Below are 17,725 nucleotides of genomic sequence, written 5' to 3'. Positions count from 1 at the left end.
ATATTTTCTTCGGTTGCTAATAAGGGTAATCTTGGGTTGCTAATAAGGGTAATTATTGAAAGGCTTATCCGGTCGTTAACTTTAGAGTCCTGAGAGATTAGTCGAGGTGCACACAAATTAGTCTGAACATCTCCGGTCACAAAAAAAAAATAAAATAAAAAAAAAAAAATTATAAGAGCATAAGATATATTAATATGGGAATTATCATCAATAAACTTCATGTAATGATATAAAATTCGACTAATTAAAACTGCTAATTAAAATTAATATATCTTAAACCAAAATCCTCAATGCCTTGCTCTTTAGCAAGACATGCATGATCCTTCTTAATTCCACCAGAAGTTGCAAAATTAAACTAAATTATTGAATCAAATAAAATAAAAACATTTTTTTTCTAGCTAGACTCCCCACATTTGCTTCTCCATTGCTGCATGCTGCTGAAAATGGTTCAATCCTTGCACTTGATGAACCCTTGATTGATGTTGGTCTTGATGGAGGTTCCTCATCGGTCTTGGCCCTCCAACTCCTAGGAAATCCACAGTCATCATGTCGCCACCGAATCTTGATGAGAATCCACCAGCTGGATTATTGTTCGCTCCACTGCTTGTATTATTAGTGCTGCTACTTAAACCTGAATTGTTATCCGAGTTATTATTAGTGCTCTTGGTGTCCGCCTGCTGGTTCAGATTCTTCATTAATGGATTGTTTTGATGGTCTAAAAACCTGTAAAACATTCCGATATCGTTCATGGCTGAGTTCTGGTCATCAACCGCCACTTCATCGTTGAAAAAGGGGTTCAACATCTGATCATTGTGATGAATGTGTTGTTGCATTGTGCCGGCAAATGACGGTGGCGCCATGCTTGTGACAAGAGAAGAAGGAACTGGGTTAACGTTCATATTCATGTTCATGTTACCTCCGCTACCATTACTGGCGGTCGCGCCCATTTGAGCCGCCTTCTGCAACAATGCAGTGGCCGATAAGGAAGCGGTAGAAAACAAGCTGCCTCCTGAAGAGTTGTTGGAGAAAACCGCCCCGGTTGGCGCCATGTTCAAGCTAGGTTTCGGCGGCATCGGCATGAGCTCGGACGGCACGAGCTCAGGAGCCATTTGGCTTTGTGGGTTCGCACCAGGAGGGTGAGCCATTAGCCCCTGGTTGGCCTTGTGGTTCTCTTCAGCTAGGGCATCACAGAAGGCTCTGTGGGTTATGAAACTGTCTCTCCTGCAAAACAAAGATTAATTAACAAGTTAATTAATTAATTAATTAATCAATTTAATTAGGTATAATAGCACTAATCGATAAGATAACAATGGCGATTACATTACTATAATTCAGAATACAAGATTAAAATAAGAGGGAGATTGAGACTTTAATTATATTATATGGTCAAACTAAGACTTTAAGCAATGGGAAGAACTTTGATTAAATTATTTAATTAAATATCATGTAATTTAATCACAATTCCTATATAATATAAGATCATAAAAATATGCAGGGTCCACTTATTTTGACATAAGAAAAAGACATCATTACCGATCCAAAATCTTGTCTTTGTTCATGCACAAACAATCAGTTAGTACATATATAAATTAAGATGGTAAACTTGTACGTAAGAATGATACCAGTTTCATTTGTATCAATAAACGAAACCTTTTATTTTAAACGAACACTTTTTAACATTTAAAATAAGTGTTATTTAGATGATAAAACCTTTTTAATAAATAATAATCTAATGATTTAGAAATAATTGAGATTTGGTATGTTTATATGAGATCAAGGATTATATATAAATTAAATTTAAAAAATTACCTGGAGAAGATGGTGCCACAGTCACACTTGTATTCCTTGGTACCACAGGTCTTGGAATGAGCTTTCCAATCGGAATGAACCGCATATTTCTTGGAGCACTTATCACATTTCCACTTCTTCTCACCGTGCTTCCTGCAGAAGTGCTTCTTGATGCCGGTGAGATCCCCCAAGGCACGAGCCGGGTTGTGATGAACACACGACGGTTCGGGGCAAACATAAACCCTCTTTCTGATTTCAGTGCTGGTTCTTTGCTTGAGCTTCCATGGCAAATTATGGCCCCGTCTGTGCAGCTGCAAGTTTTGGTCTCGTTGAAACCCTTTGTTGCAAATCTCACAAACGAAACGGTTCGTCGCCATTAGAGAGTTTGGTGATAGAGCAATGACTTCAGCAGCTGGATCTGCAGAGAAAAATTCAAAGAAAATATAGGGAAATTCATGATGTTTGTAGCAGAAATACATGACTTATCAGTATAATTATTAGCTTTACTTGAAACAGTATTTTTTTTTTTTTTTAATGAAAAGCAAAATTAAACAAACAGTAACTTCACTTCAATGATTGTGATCCCTGACCAATAATTGAACCCTTTCAACAACCTTACAATCTTCAATAATTCACCCATTTTTATTGTTTGGATCAAGAAAGTACTCTCAAATCTTTTTCTCTCTCAGACACAACAAAATTTTACAGAGATTCTCCTTTTCTTTATTGGTTTGTTTTGGACTCATTTGATTCTTCAGATCATATTTTTTCTGACAAGAAAATTGGTGTGAAGCATGTGAAATTTAAAAAGCAAGGAATCTTTGAATATTTTATATATGTATATATATAACTATCTCTACCTGGAGTTCCTGGAAGATTTCTCTTTCTCTTGTTGGCTATTGGAGGAGGTTGATGCTGAGTGGTGGTAGTGGAGCCATTGCTGTTGGTGGTTGCGGTGTTGTTTGAGAGTAAGGAGCTTGAGCCGCCATGGAAGTGTTGAGTGAGGAGCTCTTGTTGATGTTCATGATGAAGCTCATCTCCACCAGATGGAGATGAAGAGAAACTAAGTGTACCATCACCTGTGATATTTGACATGGCAGAAACCAAAAGGAGGGAAGAAATAAAAATAATTAAGACAATTAAAAAAGAGACAGACACAGAGAGAGAGAGGGAGAAAGAGAGAGAAGGGGATTCGATTTTTAATCAAAAAAAAAAAAACACCCTTTTTTGTCTTTCTCTTTTCTCTTCCTTCTCTTGTTCTTGAAGATGACGGTGGTGGTGACGGTGGTGGTGGTGAGTATCTAGAGAGAGAGAAGAAAAACAAAAACAAAAAAACAACAAAAAGAAGAAGAAAACTTGGGATTTGTTGGCACTATCTAGCTACTTATAATAAGAGGAAGACAACAAAACAAAAGAAAAGAAAACCAGGAAATTCTCCTTCATTTGTGGTGAAGAAAGAAGAGAGTTTTGCAGGCACACAAAAGAGAAGAAGATTACAAGAACCAGGTCTACTTCCCTTTGGATTTGTATTGTCAATAATATTATTAATATTATTATCAATATATATAGATATATATATGGTGTAATAAGACACTGTACTTGACTCTCTTCGACTAATTTGCCCCTCACTTTCTTGGGTATTTCAAGACTTGCCCTTTTACCAAAATTAACTCACTATTAACACCCCTTTTTAATACCTAAATTTAATTTTAATTCATAGCAACTCCATAAAAGGATTCACACTTTAATATGCATATATTGAAATTTTTAGTTTTTACATCTCCATGATGCAATAATTGGACTTTGAGATGTGATTTTTTTTTTTTTCTAATAAATTTGTAAAAATAGTAGTTTCTGATTCATTTAACGCACGATACAGGTAAATCTGGAAACAATATTTATAGATGGTATGAAAACGCAACTCTGACACAACATTTAACCTTGGATTAATTACAACAGTTATGTTATATTAGTGACCGTTAGGAGCGTGGCCAATGAACGGCGGCCGGGTCAAAGTGTCAGGTTACTACCCAATCAAACTTTGCAAGAACATCATTCCATATATGCAAAATTTTGTTTTGTTGAAACTTAAATATTTCCAACCCTATTTTTGGTTCGGTCATTAAATTTTGAAGTTAAATTATCTTTGTCAAAATTTAAAGTTTTCATCCCATTAAAATTTTGCAATAAAATGACTTTGTTTATGCAAATTTATGAATGTAATATTGGTTCAATTCATTCCTTAAATTAGGATATATAACAAACAATACGACGTCGTTTTGTAATCCTATCATATATTAATAAATACAAGTCTAAAGTCTTATCTTATAGGCTATTCTTTTATGTAGATGGAAAAATATTTATCGCAAATCTTCAAACTATTATAAGTATACTAGAATAGGTTTAGCCTCAAAATGAATTGCCTAGTAGGACCAACTAAAGATAAGATAAAATTTAGGCTTCGTCTGTTTCGCTTTTAGGAATACTATTATTAGTATTTCCAAAAAAGTTAAACAGTAAAATGTCATTATTCTCAAAATATTATTCTATATTTTTCAATTTATTTTAAACCTCTTAAATTTGTTAATTTAACTAAACACTCCCAAATATTTTTTTTAGAAATTGCAAAAACACTCTGGCCACTCTCCGGTGGTGGTAGCCGACTGTCCGTATTTAATGGGTGGGTTAGGGGTGTTTTTGTTAATTTTTAATATTTTATTATAGGGGTGTTTAGTAAATAAACAAAGATAGAGGATATTTTTATTAATTTTTAAATTTTATATCGTAATACCCGTCCAATTTAACTTTTTTTTTTTCAAAATATTATTCTAAAAACTATCAGAATAATGAACCAAACGGACCCTTAGTGTTTAGAACTAATTTAGATCAGGGATAAGATCGAATTTGATTGAGCCGTAATATGTTCCACCATTAACGAACGTTACGATCATAATACGGTTGATTGCTATTTTTGTTTTTTTTGTCGCTCTATCTCTTAAAAGTAAATATATTTTCATTAATATAATTATATATAAAAGTCGAAATTCGATCTCATGGAATGAGATATTGCTTCATTGACAATTTGCTCATAAAATTTTAACATTTCACATCATCACTCAAGTGGGAAGGGTATTTTAGGAATTTCCTAAAGGTTGTGTGGCCCACGGTGCAGGCGGAGGAGGGGCTTCTAGTTAGGAATTTGTCTCATTGTGGTGATATTTTAATAAGAATGATTATATTCCGAGAAAGCCACTCGAGTAAGTCCAAATGACGAAATTGCCACTTTATGAGCAGCAGGGTCACCTGTCACGGGTCGGCATTGATAAAATCCTTTTCGAAAATGACCCGACAATAATACAAAAATACTACTGTTCACGTGCACCTGTTACTGCTCCCTTAATAGTAATTTTACTCAAAATTTCAATTAGGTCCATCAATTTTCTGATTCTAATTTTGGGTCACACTCCTCCGTTGGTAACAATCCCCAATAACTATCGTAAAATTCTTTTCATTTTTTATAATTCGTTAATCTCTCAAACTCGTTTTGCAAACCCGAGTTTGAAATTAAAAGCTTGCCTAATCGGCTAATCTTATAGATACTTTGGATGGCAAACCGGCGCCCTAAACTCTTGTTAAACTTTACAATCTTTAGAAGAGATAAGAAACAATGGCTTTTAACTATGTAAGTACTCGTATAAGGACTCAAACCTGAAACCATGTGAGAGTAAACCACAAACGGGAGTCACTTGACCGTTTGATTTCAATAACACACGAGTAATGATATTTCAATTACACATTAATTACTAGATTATCGATTTTTTGTCCTTGAAGATATAACACACGTGACTAAATTCGTGTAATTAATTTAGTCAACGATCACGTCACTTTAGGTTTCGAAATCACTACAGGAAAATTTTCTTCAACTAACGACATTTCTACCGACGTCGATTGGAATTCTAGAATTTCCACGAACGAGAAGAGTGTCGTAATATCTAATGATATTTTTCGATTAAATTAATAATCAGTTGTGATTCTAGTTTTTCTAAGTGTTCACATACTGTTCTATAAACTCAAATAGTTTGATGAGTTGTGTGTGTGTGTGACTGTGTTTTTGTTGAATATATTTGTAAGAAGGAAGATTCGTGGAAGGAAACAAGGATGGGCAAAAGTCTGCATGTGAATCTATAAGATTGTCGTAATCCTTTACAGAAAAAAGCTATGTACGTGCATGTGTTATTTTTTCTTTTCGGCAGTACAGGATTCTCAGTGGCTGGATTCCATTTTTAAAATAATTATTATATTTTCTTTAACACATGATTCATATGCTTAATTAATTAAATTAAATTAAATTAATTTAAACCCCTTACTTATAACTTGTTATACCCAAGAATTAGGTAACAATTTGATCAATTAATCATATAATCCTGGAGATCTGTCGGGGAATATGAACATACGTACATGCATAAGAGCCTTATTGTAATACTGAATCACTGATAGAATTGACTTTCGAAAATTGTCATATAAAAGAATATACGTCCGACACATATATTTCCACGTCTTGACGTTTTTGTATGCATTGATGATGGGTCTAGCGTCAGAGTTCCTTGACATTGATAGAATGTTTTAACCCCGACGTGTTGGAGGTGATCTTTTTTTTTTTTTTTTTTTTTTTGGTAATCGGACTAATTTGTGAAAACCTCAGCTGATTTTCAGGATCTATTGAACATCCTACAAGCTCAAAGTACTAGGTAGGCGATAATATTATTATTGTAGGTAGCCCCAAAGTGTGAATCAGAACTCAAGGAAATAAGCAAACCTCCTTAAATATCTGGACGTTGTAATACAAACTCTTACATATGTTATGTGCAATATTTGTTATTAATCTTCATGTATGGGATCTCTTGTAATGTATGTAATATTAAGCATAGTGTATTGTGAATGGTGATAGGAATTTTGGAGAGGCATATTCGGAATGCAGGTGATGATGATAAGCTTCGTGAACAGTGTTTGATGTCATTCAAATAATATTCCAAATGGTTCAGCTATTTGTATTATTGTGACAAAGACCATTCATTTACAAAGCTAGCTAAAAGCAAACCTACCTTATTATTTCTATGTCCATAAAGTTCGACTTCTCTATGTACGTACTTTACTTGAGACAGCTGAAACATCGGGGCCAGCAGCATCAAGAATGGGGATCTCTGCATTATTTATTCTCATTTTTGCACTTTTAGCTTGCTAGGGTTAATTTGTACACATACTTTGAACAAGCTTTTTTAAAACGGGGTTTCCTAGAGGGACAGCACTCTGTAAATGCATTAGAGTTTTTCATAGTAAAATCCCATGGGTTTGACGTTTTTGTTGTGAGCATCTGTTAGTTTCCAGAAATACAACTTTTACCCTCACGACGTTTGATATTTTTGTAGTGAACATCTGTTAGTCTCGGAAATACGACTCTAACCCTCATTTTTGTCAGACCGTTAGGTTATTCTATTTAAGTTTGAAGGAAATGACGTTTTTACTATTTACCTAAATTCAATCAATCTAACATTCAAAATCTATCAATAATGTTGAGAGATTAATATATTTTTTGAAGGTTAAATTGATAAAATTATTGATGATTTTGAAGGTTGAATTAATAACATTTCCTAAACCAACGGATGTTCACTACAAAAAAGTTAACTCATAAGGGTTAGAACGACATTTTCAATACATTAAGGTAACATAACATGAGATTTATAAATAAAAAAAACGCAAAATTTGTAAAATGTATTTATACAATACTATATAATAGTCGTAGCCTATCAAACATTTAAGTAGTACGTACTAATGTGTTTTAATTACTCGATGCTTTGTAACCTCATCCTGACGATCAATTTACTCTATTCTCTCAATTAAACATCCTATATTTTCAGAAATTCTTTTATGTTGTGTGTCGTTTGCTTATATATATATATACACAAAGCTATTTTATGTCTAATAAGAGATTTACATAATCAAACCATTATCTAGTAATTATACGTGTTGAAACCATAGCCAAAACACACACAATACTAAAGCAGAAAAGTAAAGAAGACAATCGATTTTCTCTAATTTGTTCCAACAAAGGAACTACGTCCAACATTCAAGTAGAGTAATTTTCATTAAGTTTCAAGAAATCTATAGAATACTATCGACAGTTCACTCTTACTCTCTATTTTTCTTAGATTAGGTTTTGCACTATTACAATATATATATAATAGCAAACTTAACCCCATTTGAGCTTACCCGACCTAACCTGACCCAGACCCAAACCCAAATATTTACAAATCTAACCCCATTTCGGACCCCGAATGCGTCAATGTAAGCCGAGCTATGTAAAGTATAACCCATATCCAACAATACGTTTTATAAGTTAATTATAGATTTTTCCAATAATCAAACCACTGATAACCTTTTTATTTCTAAACAAATCTGCTTTTCAACATATGCTGCCAAAATTACTTTCCTTGAGAACTTTACAAAAATATATATATTTATAAATTGCTGAACTGTATGTGCACATGAGCTTGTGCCCACCTTAGATCGTCCACATTAATCTTCATATTATTTGCTCAACCTTTAACCAACCAACCAACAAACAAACAAAATATGAACTCACATCATGGTGCAATTAGATAAGGATTAATTAATTTCCAACTCTATTTAAATTAAAAGAGTAGTAGTTGAGTTCTTGAAAGAGTTAATTAAGATCATGAACTCTAGTTTATGTAATTGAGCAGATGGGTTTGGAGGAATACTCAGCACTTCATTGGTGACTTAATTAAGTTTTGCGATTAATTAATTAATGAATCTGTTATGTTTAGTTGAATGGATTAATTTAAAATTTAAACCCAAAGTGGCAGTCAGTCTAACGTAGACTAATGTTTTTTTTTAAACTTGTTAATTGTTTCTAATTGAGCAGGTTAATTTATGTCTTTCGGCATGCAATTAAAACCCTAATTTTTTTTTAATTATTATTATTTTGAGGATTTTGACGGTTCCGTTGACATTAATTATATCTAGTTTATTGGTATATTTTAAGTTGAGGTCAACATAACTCTTTCTTACCACCTTCGGGTGGCTGGGGTGGGACAATAGAGACTCTTGGGTGTATTACTTATGAGGTTTTGAGTTTGATTCTCCTTAGTTGATAATAGAGGTCTCCATTGAAGGGTTTATTCAGTCGTTAACTTTAGGATCTCGAAGGATTAGTTGAGGTGCGTGTAAGCTGGTTTGGACACTTCTCAATCATCAAAAAGAAAAAAAAACCACGGCCATTTCTAAAAAAAAAAAAAATACTAGTAATCATTTATTTTTTATAATTAATAACATAACAATGAAGGAAAAAAATACTTGAAAAGCTCAAAATAAATGTAGAAAAAAAAATTCAAGCCAAATCAAATATTATTTTAACTTGGAAAGGTGGTTTAATAAAAAAAAAAAGGGTAAATTAATATGAGAAAAATAGTAAACTCCAGTGAATTTAAGATAACTTTTATCATCTTTGGAATAAGTTATGTACTTAATTAATTGCTTAAATAATGCAAATAAAAATCTGTTTATCTATCTTGTTTACAGTTCTGTAGATTTAATACAGAGACAAAGGTGAGGATCTCCCTCTTGGTGAGAGGTTCCATCTAATTAGTCATGATATGCATTTTAATATTTTAATATCAAATAGAACATAGATTATAATAAATATAAGAAAATTAAAATTGGAAATGGATAGAAATTAATATAGCCAAAATTTGTTGCAATCAAAGAGGTCAAGTTTCAATCTTCAAATATTTGGCATTATACTGTTTTTTTTTTTTATATATAAATAATGACAAATTCAACTATAAAAGGACACTGCCAAGCATGGCATCCACAAAAATAAATTAAAAACCTCTCTTCTGTGGCCGGATAGCAAACCTTTAGTCATTAAGTTAAGCTGGTTTTGTCGAGTACATGAGAGTATTTACCACATTTGTGCAATTACTTTGGTCTATTGAGTTTGTAGGGTTTCGTGACCTTGAGATAAGTTTTAATATAGGTTGGATAATCGGTACTTACAAAAAAAAAAAAAAATAATTGAAAATGAAAATAAATAAATATGAAAAGCTATAATTATATAGTATAGCTAATCTGAACTGGCATCAATTTGCTTGTAAATATATATGTTTTCAGAGACTTGAGTGTGGCCGACAGAGTCGTCTTTAGATATGATTAGTGAAATTGTTAATTATAATTAATATATACTTTGATTGACAATTTAGACTATGATTTTGTAGTGAATATATATTATTATAAGATGGATGGATCTGCCCCTGATATATGGGGATCTGTATTCATATACTCATCCATGCATGTTGATTGACTTCCATAGACGACAACTTATACAGTTATTATTACAAGTAATACTAAAAGACAGTAATTTAACAAGTTTATACGATAGTCATGTGTTAACCTAATAGATAATCAATACTGCATTTGTAAGTATGAATGCAATACAACCTTTTGAAAGGGGAAGTGTAGAGCGTTAGAAGTCGTTCTTATAGTTGACGATGAAGAAGGTCATTAAGCCATCCTGCACAAGCTGGGCGAAGCTAGAGTCGTTCCTGATGAGTCCATGGTAGGAAGAAACCAGTAGACATGAGCCGAGAAGGCATACTTGTAGCCCGTGTGATGTTGGAGTGTCACGACTTTATAGCGTACGAGGTTGAAAGTACGACTATTCCTTGGCACATTGGGAATTGTGTTTTACAGGTTTCATGTTACGATTTACAAGTTTTTTCATTGATATATTCATAGTATAACTATCAACGTATAGTAATAAAAGGGTTTGACCTGAACTGAAATCATCATTAAATGAATAATTTTTTTTTTATTTTTTGAGGGGTTATAATAAGCTCTTTAAGAAGGCAAGATTGTTCATGATTAGTGATAGAATTGCATATAAAATTTTTAAATAATATGAAAAAAATATGCTTCAGAATGGAAAGTGAGGCCGTGATGAGATAATATAATAAAGAGGATGAATCTTACAAAATTTGAACGTTTTAATTGTTTATTTATTGTTTTTAAAAAGTGCTTTTGGGGTAGAATCGCTTTTGCAAGTCATTGGTTTGTAAATAAATAAATACTTCTGGGGTTTTGGTTTCGCTTTTCTCCTTTTATCCAGGGCAGGGTTGCACGTATTATTGAAAAAAGCAACTTTCAAAGGAGAAGGGAAAGATTCTTTTGTCCCAAAATGAGATACTAATAATCTTTACACTTCAACAACAAAAAAAAACAATCATGATTTAACTAAAGTTATTTTGCTTTAAACACCCATCATTATTTCAGTTAAAAAAAAAAAAAAAAATTGAAAAAAAAATAAAGCGGGATTCTCTCGTAAATACCTTGAAGTGTCTGAAAATTTAGATATTATAAGAGTTTACGTTAATGACAATAAAACTGTTAGATTTAAATATTAATGTTTCTTATAAATTTATTGAAAAAAAAAAATTAAAGTGGGATTCTCTTGTAAGTACCTTGAAGTGTCTGAAAATTTAGATATTATAGGAGTATTACGTTGATGATCAACAAAACTGTTAGAGTTAAATATCAATGCTAGTGTATCCTATAACTTTATTGAAAAAGAAAAATGAAGCGGGATTCTCTCATAAGTACCTTGAAGTGTATGAAAATTTAGAATATTATATGAGTATTACGTTAATGATTCAACAAAATTGTTAGAGTTAAATATTATAGTTCAGTGTATATCTAATACTTGATTGAAAAAAAAAAAAAAAAATCGAAGCGAGATTCTCTTGTAAATACCTTGAAGTATCTAAAAATTTAGAATATTATAATAGTATTACGTTAATGATTCAACAAAATCGTTAAGAGTTAAATATCAATGTTTAGTGTATATCCTATAACTTTATTGAAAAAAAAAAATAGAAGTAAGACTCTCGTAAGTACCTTAAAGTATTTGAAAAAATAGATTATTATAAGAGTATTACTATAATAATTCAATAATACTATTAGACTTAAATATCAATGTTTAGTGTATATCCCATAACTTTATTTAATAAATAAATAAATAAAAGTGACAAAAGGTATACCCCAAAGACCTTTTTTTTATGATAGATAGCGATTTAGTCGACTAGACTAACTATACTGCGTCCACATGTATGTATATATCCAAAATGTTTGAAGATTATCAGGAATATGACGTTAATGATTCAACAAAACTGTTAGAGTTAAATATCATTGTATAGTGTATAGTATATCCCATAACTTAATTAAAAAAAAAAAAAAAAAAAGGCGATAACAGGTAAAACCCAGAAGACCCTTTTTTACTATGGATAGCGATTTATTCGACTAGACTAACTATACTACATCCACATGTATGTATATATCGAACGAAGACAACATGGTTGTTATCAATAATTGACATGGCATTTTGGTCATTGATTTACAAGATGTTTGAAGAACATTAGTGAGAGAATGACAATTGGCCCCAATTGAAGTTGCTATAGATTGATGGAGCCAGCAACAAAAGTAATTATCATCACTCACTTGATAAATAAAAAGCCTAAGATGAAAAAGAAACTTTATGATGCTAACCCTTTTCCTTTTTGAAATTTCCTGGAAATATCATTGAATTTTTTTTTCAAAATGAATGGACATTGACAAGAAAGAAATATATATATTTCAAACTTATTAAAATAAAAAAATGAAAAAAATCAAGATTATGATTTGACAATACCCACATCATAAAAAATATAATTTTCAGAGTTCAAATTAAAGCATGAATCCATCTTTTACATGAACCACTTGGTCTGTGTTCAGATGATAAGACTGTAAGTTACCCAAAGATTTTGTGCTTAAGTCGCAAAAAGAGATCATCTATTACATTTGTGACTCACCTAACTCGTTAGGCTTATAGGAGTTGCCCACCTCAAAAAATAAATAAGTAAATAAATTTCTAGGGTTCAAGTTAAAGGAAGTATGAATGCACGTAACAACTTGGCTTGTAGTCGGATGAAAACACCTTAGATTACCTAAAGATCTTGTGTTCGAGTCCCACAAAGTAGTTACCTATCATATATATGACTTAAATGACTCATTGGACAAGACGGATGTTCGGATTAGCTTGGACACACTGATCACCCAAAAAAGAAAAAAAGTATGAATGCATGTGACACATGTTACCACTAAGTCAAGTTCCAATAGTTGATTTCTTTTATGATAATTATTAATTATTGCCAATTTTGAAAAAGGAAAGGAAAAAAAATGGAGATATATCTTGTCAATCATTCATGGAGGGAGACAAAAAGAGAAGGGTTAATAATTATTAATTTGGTAAGGCAAAAGAAGAAAGGAGTTAACATGATCAAGATATCTACAATTGGCTTCACTTTTTATTATTGGCTAGAAGAAATTAATTTCTTTTAGACAATTATAATAATAATAATAATAATAATGATAATAGTGTGTTGTTATGATCTTAAGTACTTTTCATAAAGCCACTAATCAAACTGTTTTAATAAAAAGTTAACAGTTTAAATTCACTGGAGATTGCATTAGAAACTGAGTTTCTTTGGCATTTTTTGTGTTTAAAAGAGAGAGAAAATCCTAAGATGATCTAACATACAGGAATTCGGAAGAAAGTATATCTGATTGAAATGTTTTTAAGAACAATTCATATGTAATTTGAAAACTGATATATAAATCACGAGAAGAAAAGTGGTCTTGTTTCCTTTTTATGAATAATTTTAACTTTTGAATCAGTTTTTAAATATTATATTAAAACATGGGGTTAATAGAGAACGAGTTTGAATAATTAAACTAAGAGGAAAGACTAGCGTTTTAGGTGATTTCACATGTTCATTTACAAAACCAAGATCAAACCAATGTTTATTTGAAGTCAGATATAACACCAGCAATCAATAGTGTTTCTTATGGACATTATTTGGAATGGAATTGTTAGTCAGTGAGGTTTTTTGTAGGACATTTAAAGGTACAAATGATCATCTAAGACCAGAGACTGTTTCTAGAAAAGCTCAGCTTACAAAGAATCAAGAGAAAATCATCGAAGTAATGGCTCCAATCATTCATAGTCTCAGATTGTTAGCAGGAGAAACATGCCATGATTCCATTTTCAAGGACTTCCATTGGCATATACAAAGTTGAAGGGCTATTCAAATACAGCAAAAACACCCTTCAGATTCTTTGACTTGTTTCAAATGGACAGAATGCTAAACTAATTAACCGAAGTTGGTGTTTCAGTAGTTGATTCAAGAGGGAAGGTTCTGTTTAATATGGATTTGTAGTTCACCTGGACCTTAAACCAATGTAGAAAGTGCATATAATAGCACCGAATTATCATTAAAACTTCCATAAATTACTGAGTTGAAATAATCACCAGCCATCTTACACTTGTTCTGCACTTCTGCTATCTGGAGAACTCACAAAAGACAATGACTGTCATATACGTTTTGTGTTAGTAAGTTCACACACACCACACCAAAATCAGAATCAAGGCGATTGCTTCATTATCATATAAGAGACATCTAGATGGATTACATGTATAACATCTTACTTAAACACACCACAATTTTAATGCAAAGTGATGCTTCATATAATTTTTTTTTTCATGAGAAAGAAAAAAGAAAAAGACAACGCTGGTACTCTCTGGCTAAAATGGTTGTTGGCACTGTGACAAGTGGCTAGTTTGGATGGTGAGGATTGTTGCAAACTAGTATATACATATGTTTGAAGAGGAGGTTGTCTTCTGTAGCATACTTGGTGAAAGCATTGATGAAAGAGCCCCGTATCAGTATCTCTCGGTTAGCAGTAAATACAGGCAGGAAAACTTTCAGAAAGATAATGGCTGCTCCAAGATTACTCCAAAAATATCAGGATTGAGTGTCAAGCCCGATCAATGATCTTCAAAGATCGAATAATCAAGCTAATAAGCAGCTTTAGAAATTTCCTAGAAGATATGGAGACTTCTCTTCACATTGGTCAATAGGATTACTAGTGATATCTTTGTTAACAATAAAAGTCTCATTCACCTCCTCCTCTTTCTTCAAATCCGCAATACCTGTGCCAGAAGTACTGCGTTTAGATGATCCCTTGACTCTGCTACGAGCCCTGCGGGAAGGCGTTGAGAATGGGATTTCTCGGCTGTGAAATTCTTTGCTTTTCTCTTTCTTATTAATGCTCAAGAACCCACAAGCGAGGGCTTCCAATGCTTTAGCAGTCAATGGTCGGTTTCTAGTGCTTTGCCTCCTGGGCTCAACATCAACAGAGGCTTTCTGTGCCTCAAGATTATGCTCGTTCTCATGTAAGAATAAACCATTTGCATTTGTACCTTGACCATCTTCCACCTCCATCTTTACTAGTTCACCATTTTCAGAGTCCAGTGGGATGTGAGAGTGGTTCAGATCAATTGATAAAGGATTTTGTTGGTTCTCATTTTTCACCTGAGACATCTCCTTGCCAAAACAACTTCCATTGTATATACCTCCACTGCTTTCCTCTTCTGGACCTCCTTCAGTAGAACAACTCAACAATGATATCTTCTCTAGCGAAGGACCCACTTGAGAAACATCATTGTAGTCAGCATCTGGCAAGCTAGATGCACAAAAGGGCTCTATTTTTGACCCCGGGTTACCTGAGAAGTTCTCAATGATACGGATTGTCTCTGTCTTTGCACAAGCTGTTAACCTCCTCCGTTTAATGAGGGGACCCAAATTATTTGTATTACCAGATTTTGCTCTTCGACTGAAATGGTGCTTTATAATCCTCTTTGACATCTTTTCTTCTGACTTATTAGCCTTCTGATCCTGGCAGATCTCCATTTTCTTTGCAGTGTCTGAGTTAAGTGCCTTTTCATTTGAACTAGCACCATCAAATGCAACATTGTAGATATTGGTAATCTTATCACCATTCAACAGTGAATTAGAAGCATCTGGCTCAGAATTCAACGGTCTTTCAGCAGCATTTGGCTCACTCTGATTCATTGAATCATCAGAGGAACTCTCTTCATCTACTCTAGGCAAACAGCTCATATAAGAGGAAGTTTTAGATTCAACTGGGCAGGACCTCAATGCTCTCATCTGTGATGATTTTCCTCCATGGAGTAAACTGGTATCCACAACCATGAACTTCATACAGTTTCGACTACCAGCACCAAATTTATCCTTGCTGTACTCAGAAATACCTGTTTTCTTCTCTACATTCAATGGAATATTAGCAGCACCAAGCTTATGCTCATCCAGGAAATTCTCAAAGTACCCTTTATTTTCTCTTGAAAGACTAGTCGTTTTGGAAGAATTTTTAAAATCAACTGGTAAAAATCTCAATTCTCTCACCTTGGATGATTTTCCTCCATGGACCAAACTGGAATCTACAACCATGAACTTCATCTGCTCAGAATTGCAATTAGAAGTACGAGGTTTAAGGTAACAATGGGGCTGACGATTTGATGGATCATCCTGATCAGATAAATCTTCTGCAACCCACTGGTCTTCTCCATTGAAGCTGCTGACTCTAGATTCTTCAGCTTCAAGTTCAAGAAGTTTCGGTTCAGATGCCACTTTGCTCAAAATATCACTAACTGAATCAAAGTAGTGATCTCCTTTCACAAGTTTCCTTCTTGAGAACTTCTTAATTCCAGGCATAAGAAAAACCAGATAATCTTTGGAAGTGATGTAACCCTGATTCTTAGGTTGCTCAGAGTGCCATCCTCTTGCTAGCAAACGTGGCCAAACAGCTTCCCAGAAAATATCATTACACCGAGCTTTGCTTAATCGGAAGCCTCCAGTTAAAAACTTGATTATGTCACTGGATGTGAGTGAGGAGCAAGCTTTGCCACAAGGCATTTTGGGACAAACAGGAAACACTTGATTAATCTTCACAGGCTCCATGGAAAGGCTTGTGAGATCCTCTTTCCCCTTACCAATGCCTACAGATTCTATGAGAGCACTAAGTCCAACAGTAGCCTTCAAATAGGAGACATAAATGTCGAGTGAAGTTCTTCCCTCTGCAAATGACTTGGAAGCCTGCTAAGAGATAAGAACTAAGATGAGAGATTGGAAAAAGAAAAATGATGTCAAAACAAGAAATATTAATTTAGCTGTGCATATCCGCAGAAGAGTAATGACTGTAAGCAAAATCTGATAAAAATGATGACATGTAAAATTAAGCTATTTTCCTAGAATTCACAAAATTTCTCTCCTCACCTCTATTACATTCTTAATGCTGATTTTTCCTATAGATAAAATACCTTCCCAGAGTCAGCTTCAAGGAGTGTATGCAAAAGAGTTTTGTCATCATGTGTAAAGTTTACAACATTCTTGTAACCCATTGCATAACATTAAAGACTTCTTTATTACAGCTGTCCTATTTTTCTACCAATTTTAGTAATCCACGATTCCAATATCATGATAAACGATCTAGCAAGAAAATTAGAGTAGGATCGTAAATATAAAGAGTGAAAAATTATAGCTGCAAATCAGCACTAAAACAAAACCAAGACGGTTAATTTAGGCATATATTACAGATAAGTAGGCATCTTTCAACTCATTTGAAAAAAGATATATCACCAGTGACTAGAAACAAAATAAAATCCAACATATATACAAATGCAGTACCTCCAACAAAGAGTTATGAGATTCCTCTGGAACACGTGTAAGCAAACGAGACACCAATTCTTGCTGCCTCCACCCAGTAAAAATTTTTCCCGTCCGTATACACATTTCCTACTTCTTGGTTTCCGGCAATCTGTCCCCCAGGGGTTCATTAGACCTATAAAATTCCCCTAGTAATATGACAAATATCCCCCATCTCTTTGGTCTCCAAGATTTTTTTATCTGAAAAAAGTTTTTCCCGAATATAATATAACCAAAGAAAATTTCCTTTTCAGCATCGCTCCACA

The 17,725-nt window shown here is 33.1% G+C and overlaps 2 protein-coding genes across 2 annotated transcripts; both read right to left on the bottom strand.

The window, feature by feature from the left end:
• Positions 1–235: 235 nt before the first annotated feature.
• On the bottom strand, positions 236–2,954 carry LOC116126838 (protein indeterminate-domain 12-like). Its single transcript, XM_031412516.1, has 3 exons — positions 2,649–2,954; positions 1,810–2,206; positions 236–1,221 (listed from the first exon to the last, which is right to left on the bottom strand). Exons 1-3 carry the CDS (start codon positions 2,881–2,883, stop codon positions 399–401), a joined length of 1,455 nt encoding a protein of 484 aa, XP_031268376.1. The 5' UTR covers positions 2,884–2,954; the 3' UTR covers positions 236–398.
• Positions 2,955–14,208: 11,254 nt separating this feature from the next.
• On the bottom strand, positions 14,209–17,567 carry LOC116126790. Its single transcript, XM_031412468.1, has 2 exons — positions 17,442–17,567; positions 14,209–16,850 (listed from the first exon to the last, which is right to left on the bottom strand). Exons 1-2 carry the CDS (start codon positions 17,544–17,546, stop codon positions 14,766–14,768), a joined length of 2,190 nt encoding a protein of 729 aa, XP_031268328.1. The 5' UTR covers positions 17,547–17,567; the 3' UTR covers positions 14,209–14,765.
• Positions 17,568–17,725: the final 158 nt, after the last annotated feature.

This window comes from Pistacia vera, unplaced genomic scaffold (assembly GCF_008641045.1).
Source record: "Pistacia vera cultivar Batoury unplaced genomic scaffold, PisVer_v2 Contig184, whole genome shotgun sequence".
Classification (NCBI taxonomy): domain Eukaryota; kingdom Viridiplantae; phylum Streptophyta; class Magnoliopsida; order Sapindales; family Anacardiaceae; genus Pistacia; species Pistacia vera.
The sequence above is the reverse complement of the archived record's forward strand: the minus strand, read 5'-3'. Positions and strand labels throughout refer to the sequence as shown.